The sequence below is a fragment of the Ananas comosus genome, linkage group 5, assembly GCF_001540865.1.
Source record: "Ananas comosus cultivar F153 linkage group 5, ASM154086v1, whole genome shotgun sequence".
NCBI classification, from domain to species: Eukaryota; Viridiplantae; Streptophyta; class Magnoliopsida; order Poales; family Bromeliaceae; genus Ananas; species Ananas comosus.
The window spans coordinates 11,199,894-11,208,157 of record NC_033625.1 but is presented as its reverse complement, the minus strand read 5'-3'; the positions used below and the strand labels follow the sequence as shown (position 1 = coordinate 11,208,157).

Sequence of the window (8,264 nt, the reverse complement as noted above, 5' to 3'; positions counted from 1 at the left end):
TTGTTAGATTCCTGGAATCAAATTAATAAATACTTAGTATTTAAAACTTCTAAAATTAAATAGTAAAGCAATTCCCAAATTAACCAAAAAAAAAAAAAAAAATTAAAAAATCGATGTAGCTGAAAACTTACATGATTGCAGATCCTGAACAATTTTCAGGCCAGATTTTGTTAGGCTTCCTGAAAACAAATAAATAAATACTCAGTTAAGGCAATCCAAATTAGCAAAATAATAAATAATAATAATAACTCAATTGACAAAATTTACTCAAACGTTCAATACCCTTCTTAATATTCTTGGCTCTGAGAAGAAATGTGAAAAGTTCTTCTCAGAAGAAGAGATGTCGCCAGGACTGCGAAGGAAAGGAGGAGGCAGATGACCATTATAATAGGCACTGAGAGGTATGGGAAAAGGCAGACCACTCTTCGGCGCTACTGGAAACAGTGCGAAGGAATTCGACGGTTTTCGAAGCGTACGTCAAAGAAAGGAACGGACCGGCGAACGTGCCGATGCGGCGTTGGAAGACGAAGCGATAATAGAAATCGAGATCCATTTTTAGAGGTCGAGAGGGGAACCATTTCCGACGGGGAATGAAGCGGCGCCAATGGAACTGGCAGGGAGGGCCAGGCCAAATCGATGTCGCGTGCACTTTGGCCCCTATTTTTCTGTTCATAGGAAGAAAATTTGATGGCTTCGGAAGCGATGAACGCGAACGCGGCATCGATGGCCGACAGCGGACGAAGCCGAACCAGGCAACGATGGCTTCCAGAAGCGACGAACCGAACCGGCCCGAGGCGACGAAGCGAACCCAGAGCAATGGAAGACGGATGGCTCAAAAAGTTACCTCATCAACCCGAAAGCGATGGGTCCCACAGCCATATAATAAAAATGCACTTAATTATTTTTCTCTAAACCGAACCGGCCAGCCAAAATACTATAACTGACAGGTGGGCCGCGATACAGCGTATTTGTTCAACAAGCAAACGCTTTCCCGCGTCGATAAAATTAGAGGTCCACTAAGATTTTTCTTAAACGCCTAAAACAGCAGGGTGGGGTCGGCCACATGCACTTAATTAAGCCAAAATACTATAACTGGACGAGGTGGGTCCCCACATACACAAATTAAGCAAAACCTGCCATGTGGATAAAATTAGAGGGATTCATAGTAGGGTATAGATTAGAATAAAGTATTTTATTTATTATTAACTAAATTTTTAGAACAGATTCTAACGTTAAGGACATATTTGAAAACATCAGGATTTTTGTATGGACAACATATGAAAGTTGAACTTTCTATAAATATATTTACAATTCACTATATTTGCCGGAAACTATATGAAATTAATCATTTTATATATTAGTCCACCAAATCCTAAAATTTATGTGTTGTTAGATTCGTGTGACTTATATAAGTCATGCGCCCTCTTGGATATAAGCTCTTTTTTTTTCCTTTTTTTTTCTCACTCTCTCTCTAAGTTAAAGAAAGGTTTCTATGATTATTATTACTATAAGCTAGAAAATAGTTCTTCATATTTTCAACCTAATTTCTTTTAAAATTCTGTTCTTTCCTAGGTGAATTGGATGAGTCGACGTTCTAAAGATTAAAGCTGTTTTTTGGCCATAAGCTAGTAATTTTGCAAAGAAAAAGAGAGGTAAAATCAACATATTATGAAAACAAACTCAAGGCTTGAGACTACACTATAAATATAGTGTACACAAAAGTTTACAAACTAAAATGTTTAAGTTAGGATAAAAAATAAGGACCAAGTTGTGACGGAACTATTGGTACCTTTTATGCTTCTTTCATCATCTAATTACGGAGATAAAAAAAAAAACATGCTGCGATTAATTTTTTGAACTCATGACATCATTTTGAGGAGTAGCTAAGCAATCTAATTTCGGAGCACCTGTTCAAGGGAGCAGTTGAATAAATTAATTATAAACTACCTAGTTTATAAGATGAGTTTTTTAATATGAACCCGGTGTCCCTTTTTTTGACTCAGTTGATTAGAACTAGGAAAAAAAAGTTTCTAAATTTATCACAAAATTAATTAACTAGAAATCAATGTAAGATTGTGTTTATACATAGCTTCTAGAGATAAGCTGTTAAATTAATCAAGTCTTGTTTGGAAAGAAAAGTAGCCTTTGAAGTTTTCATACAAAAAAAGAAAATTGCAATTCGCATACCTAGGACGAGTCATGCATTAGTAGTCTTTTTAACTTTAATTCTTCAACTATCTTAAATTTATTCGGTGTCTAAAGAGAGAGAGAGCGAGAGAGAGACGGTGAAGGAAAAACTATATATCTTAATTAACTAAGAAATTAATAAGAAATAATTAGCCAAAGAAACGTGTACAAAAGAGAAAATCTTACTTGGCATTGACATGTTCAATTAATTACTATACCTAATTAACGTTGTAATACGAACTATTCCTCTAACAATGTAGCTACGTACAACGACTCTTTCGTAGCCTTATCCTCTATATATACCCATCTCGTCTAACCCATTAGCACCACAGCACATTCAATCATTTGCATCTTCTACGTGCCTACTAGCTAATTAAGAAGAGATATATTATAGAAATGGCTTCTCGCTTTCTCCTCCTTGCTCTCTTTGCCCTTGTGTTTTCTCAAGCCATTGCCTCCGATCCAAGTCCTCTCCAAGACTTTTGCGTTGCCGATAAGAACTCTCCAGGTGTGCATGTGTCCTCGCCCTCTTCTTATTTTATTATATTTTTTCTTCTCTAGAACATTTTAACATGATTATTTAGTGAATTTGTGTTGGATTATGTTTTTGTTCTTGCAGTGTTTGTGAATGGACTTGTTTGCAAGAATCCGAACTTTACCACGCCCGAAGATTTCTTCTTCGAGGGGCTCGACCAGCCTGGTAACACAATGAATAAACTCGGGTTCAATGCGAATCTAGTTAACGCAATGGCACTTCCCGGACTCAACACGCTCGGCATTTCCTTAGCACGATTGGACTTTGCACCCTATGGTCTCAACCCACCTCACACTCACCCGCGAGCGACTGAGGTCTTCACGGTAGTGGAAGGCACATTCTATGTCGGTTTTGTTACATCTAACCCCGATAACAAACTCTTCTCTAAAGTTTTGAACAAGGGCGATGTGTTCGTGTTCCCCGAAGGGCTTATTCACTTTCAATTCAATATCGGAAAGACAAGTGGCTTTGGCATTTCAGGTCTCAGCAGTCAGAACCCTGGCCTGATCACTATAGCTAACGCAGTCTTCAAGTCGAACCCTCCCATCTCCGATGATATTCTTGCCAAGGCATTTCAATTGGATAAGAAGATTGTAGATTGGCTCCAAACTCAGTTCTAAGTGATAAAGAGCAATTAACAACAAATACTAGCTAGCTTGAAGGACACTCATTATTTTATACATAATCTTAATAGTTAATTAATTGGTAGTCTGTACTTGTTTTGAATAAGCAAACACTTCGTATTCGTCTATATGTATTTCAATAATAAATTTATGTGTTTTTGATTCGCATGATACATGTGGCTTCTAATATATATTTATATTGTACTATCAACGTTATTCTATTATTGCATGCATGTTACACTCGTATCCTTCATTAGCTCCCTTGACTAACTATATATACTATGGCCTGCAAATATATATAGATTTTTTTTGTTGATTGATCGAGAATCATTAGTCTATTATTTATATTATATTCTCATAGATTATATGTGTTAAAATTATAATAGCGAAAAATAGATCCAGAAAATAACTTAATGCAGGAAAAGAAAAAAAAAAGAAGAAAGAGCACATCGATATTTTATGTGGTTTGGCCAATGGGCCAACGGCCTACGTCTACGGGCGAAGACAGAGAAAATATTTTATTAATGTCGAAAGACGGAGTACAAAGAAGATTTCTCAAAATACCAAAGTTTAATTAGATCGAAAATGCCGCAACCCTCCTACGAGCAACTCCAAAATGACTTCTCTCTCCAATATGTATGGACCACAAATTGGCCTTAATTAGCGCATAGGGCTACTTAGCGCACAGGGCTCCTCTCAAGACCCAAGGCCGTACGGAATTGGCATGGGTCTAATTAGGATTGCGGCGGCTTGGCTCTCTCTAATATGCAACGTTTAATTAGAGCTTCGGCCTCCCTCCTTTTAGCCGTACGAACCACGCAGCAAGCTAGACTTAATTAGTGCATGGCTTCCTAATTTGGGCGCAGCGGCTTCATTAACTTAGCCGGCATATATATATATATATATATATAAAAGATGTGGCTTCAAATTAGAGCCTAATTGGTACTCCAATCTAAATGGATTTCTAAACGCAAGTCTAATCTAATTCAATTTGAATTACATTCCGGCTCATAATTCATATATGCCAGATTAAATCTAAATTATATCTAATCTCAATTAGATTAGGATTTAACCTCAATTTAGATAACTACAAATCTAAACCAAATTTAACAATCTTCACCTTTGTTTAATTTGTAATTTAACCGCTATATCGAGATCACCACAAAACACCACCTTTAATTTAATTCGCCTCAATGTTCCTTAACGCTCCGTGCTTCGTCATCTCCAAACGCCCCATAGGGCCTCAAGTGCTGCCACCTGCCACCAAGTTCAAACAATGATTGAACTTGGCAATAATAAAAGACTTAGTAAGCATATCCGTTGGATTGTCCTCAGTACCAATTTTCTTAACAGTCACCGTGCGTCTCCCAATCACATCCCGAACAAAGTGAAACTTTACATCGATGTGTTTTGTCTTCTCATAAAACACCTGGTCTTTAGACAAATGAATAGCACTTTGACTGTTTGAATAAACAATCGTCGGATCCCAACAAGAAGTAAATTCTCCAAATAAGCCTCTTAGCTACATAACTTCCTTCACACCCTCTGTCATCGCAATATATTCCGCCTCCGTTGTAGACAAGGCAACAATAGGTTGCAATGAAGTTTTCCAACTAACTACACATCCACCAATAGAGAATACATAACCTGAAAATGATCTCCTCCTATCTAAATCACCTACAAAATTTGAATCAACATATCCAACCACACCATCTTTACACCTTCCAAACTCCAAGCAAGTGCTAATGGTATCTCGTAAGTATCTCAGAATCCACTTAACAGCCTACCAATGAGCGTTATCAGGATTGGTCATATATCTATTAACCATGCTCACTGCGTAAGAGATGTCCAGCCGTGTGCAAACCATGGCATATATGATGCTCCTGACAGCACTAGAATAAGGAACATGTGACATGTACTCCTGCTCATCATCGGACTGTGGTGATAACTCGGCGGAAAGTCTGAAATGTGCTGCAAAAGGAGTGCCCACCGATTTTGCGTCTGTCATCCTGAAATGCTTTAAAAATCTTCTCTATATATTTCTTTTGTGTCAAATGTAGTAATCCTAATTTGTTGTCCCTCTTAATTTTCATACTAAGAATTTCTTAGCAGCACCTAGATCTTTCATCTCAAACTCACTCTTAAGTAAAGTCTTCAATTTATTTATCTCAACTATGTCATTGGAAGCAATTAAAATATCATCAACATAGAGCAACAAAGATATGAAAGATTCCTCATTAAGCTTTCTGAAGTATACGCAACTGTCATACTTGCTTCTGGAATATCTGCGACCTGTCATGAAAGAGTCGAACCGCTTATACCATTGTCGAGGAGACTGCTTTAAGCCATAAAACGATTTCTTTAACAGACAAACATGGTCGTCCTTTCCTTCAACAATGAATCCCTCCGGCTGTTTTATATAAATTTGCTCCTCAAATTCTCCATGTAGAAAAGTTGTCTTAACATCAAGCTACTCAAGATACAGATCATTCATGGCTACTAACGATAAAAGAACACGAATAGAAGTATGCTTCACGACGGGTGAGAAAATATGATTAAAGTCAACACCTTCTACCTGACTGTAGCCCTTAGCAACTAAACGAGCTTTATACCTTGTATCTTCCACGCCGGGGATTTCGTCCATTTTCTTGAAGACCCACTTGCAGCCAACAATTTTCTTGCCTGTAGGCAGCTTTACCAAATCTCATGTGCGATTCATATGGAGAGACTCCATCTCCTCATTCATCGCCAGCAACCCTCTGCAGAACTGGCACTAGAAATAGTTTAATTATATGTGGAAGGTCCGCCTTCTTCTTCTGTATCTTGTGCCACTGAAAGAGCGTAAGCAACCAACTTCATAACCGTATCTCTGCGGTGGTTTGATCTATCTCCTCGCTCTGCATAAAGCAATACTCTGCCTCTCAACTTATGGAGTTTCAGTTACTAAGGTGTCTGCCGACTGAACTTATTCTGACTGAGAAAAATCCTGCGACTGAACTATACCATTGGTCTCTACCTCTACCTGCTTGCTAGCACTCGGGGTCTCATTAGAAGAATTCGGTTAGGATATAACATACCAGATTCATCAAATGTGACATCCCTACTAATAATTAATTTAGACGATTCAGGACACCACAATCTATATCCTTTAACCCCCAATGCATAACCAATAACAATGCACTTTTTAGCCCTAGGTTCTAACTTGCCTTCATTGACATGAGCATAAGTAGGACAACCAAATATTTGCAAATTATAATAATCAGAAGGGCTGCCAGACCAAACCTCCTCCTGAGTTTTGCAATCAAGTACTGAATGTGGAGATCGATTTACCAAATAGCATGCCATAGAGATCGCCTCTGCCCAGAAACTCTTAGCTAAGCCAGCATTAGAGAGTATACAACGAGCTTTCTCCAAAAGAGTTTTGTTCATCCGTTCGGCCACCCCGTTCTGCTGTGGAGTATGCCTAATGGTTTTATGTCTGACGATTCATTCATTCTTGCAAAATTCTTCAAACTCTGACGAACAAAATTCCGAACTATTGTCGGTCCTTAATTTCTTAATCTTCTTTTCAGTTTGCTTTTCAATCATGACCTTCCACTGCTTGAAATAATTGAACACCTCATTCTTACTTTTCAGAAAAAATGCTCACACTTTACAAGAATAGTCGTCAATAAAAGTCACATATATCTAGCACCACCATGAGTAGGAGTACGAGAGGGTCCCCAAAGATCAGAATGAATATAGTCCAGTGTACCTTTTGTCCGGTGAACTGCGGCCTTAAAGCTGACTCTTTTTTGTTTGCCAAGAACACAATGCTCGCGGAAGTCCAACTTTTCTAAACTCTGACTACCAAGTAAACCTCTCTCGCCCAACTTCATCATACCATATTCACTCATATGGTCCGGTTGCATATGCCATAATTCGGTGCTATTTGAATCTGAAATAGAGGAAGAAGTCACCGCTGCTGAAACTGTCACAGTGGAACCCTGTAGAACATATAATGTCGGACTGCCTTCATCACTCAGATTCCCTTTAGCGACCTTCATCAATCCATCAGCTGAACACTTAAAGCCTTTAGTATCAAGTATACCCAATGAGATCAGATTTTTTCTCATATCCGGAACATGCTGAACCTCAGATATAGCCCTCACTACTCCGTCAAACATCCGTACCCGAACAGTGCCAATTCTAATAATTGTACACTTAAAGTGATTTCCCATCAATACATCTCTACCTTGAATAGGCTTGTACGCCGAGAACCATTCTATATGCGTACAGATATAGAAGGAACATGTGCGGAGTCCATAAGCCATTCATCCTGTCTACGTGTCTTTTCCGTAGCTGTGAAGACGATATCATTTTTATCTGATTCTCCTGCTCCAATACTTGCTACTGTTTCAGTATTGGTATTTTTCTGACCTTAATTTTTATCACCGTTATTCTTCCGTTGTTCTTTATTTTTCAACTTGAAACAATTAGCTTTTATGTGACCCTTCTTCTTACAATAACCATAAATCAGATTCTTGTGCTTTGACTTTGATCTACATGTACCTCTATTATCGAAACCCTTCTTCCGAGACCTCCTTCTAGCGACCAAACCTTGTCTTGAAGCTCCACCTGTCTCGTTGCTTATCTGCATGTCAATTCTCTCTTTTGAAAGTAAAGAGGATTTAATATCATTGAGACATAGAGTATCTCGTCCGAACAAGAAGATCTCACGAAAATTCTTATAAGAGGGCAGTAGAGAATATAATAATAAAAAGGCTTCATCTTCTTGACGATTTAACATCTATCGAGTGGAGATCCTAATAATAGAATTAAATTTATCTAAATGCAACTTAATAGAGGTACCTTCCGCCATACGCAACTTGAAGAGACGTTGCTTTAAATATAATTTGTTAGTGAGAGCCTTTGTTATG

The 8,264-nt window shown here is 38.1% G+C and overlaps 1 protein-coding gene across 2 annotated transcripts; it reads left to right on the top strand.

The window, feature by feature from the left end:
* LOC109710836 (germin-like protein 8-2) lies at window positions 2,530-3,342 on the top strand. Of its 2 annotated transcripts, XM_020233617.1 has the most exons (3): window positions 2,530-2,695; window positions 2,807-3,036; window positions 3,124-3,342. In XM_020233617.1, the coding sequence occupies exons 1-3, from the start codon at window positions 2,584-2,586 to the stop codon at window positions 3,340-3,342; spliced, it is 561 nt and encodes a 186-aa protein (XP_020089206.1). In that variant the 5' UTR covers window positions 2,530-2,583. The 2 variants fall into 2 exon arrangements, with proteins under 2 accessions (XP_020089206.1, XP_020089205.1); XM_020233616.1 differs by having other exon boundaries at window positions 2,807-3,342.

Coding starts and splice junctions, on each gene's coding strand:
- LOC109710836 (XM_020233616.1), top strand. CDS start 2,584: ATGGCTTCTCGCTTTCTCCTCCTTGCTCTCTTTGCCCTTGTGTTTTCT. Junction 2,696..2,806: donor TGCCGATAAGAACTCTCCAG/GTGTGCATGTGT, acceptor TTGTTCTTGCAG/TGTTTGTGAATGGACTTGTT.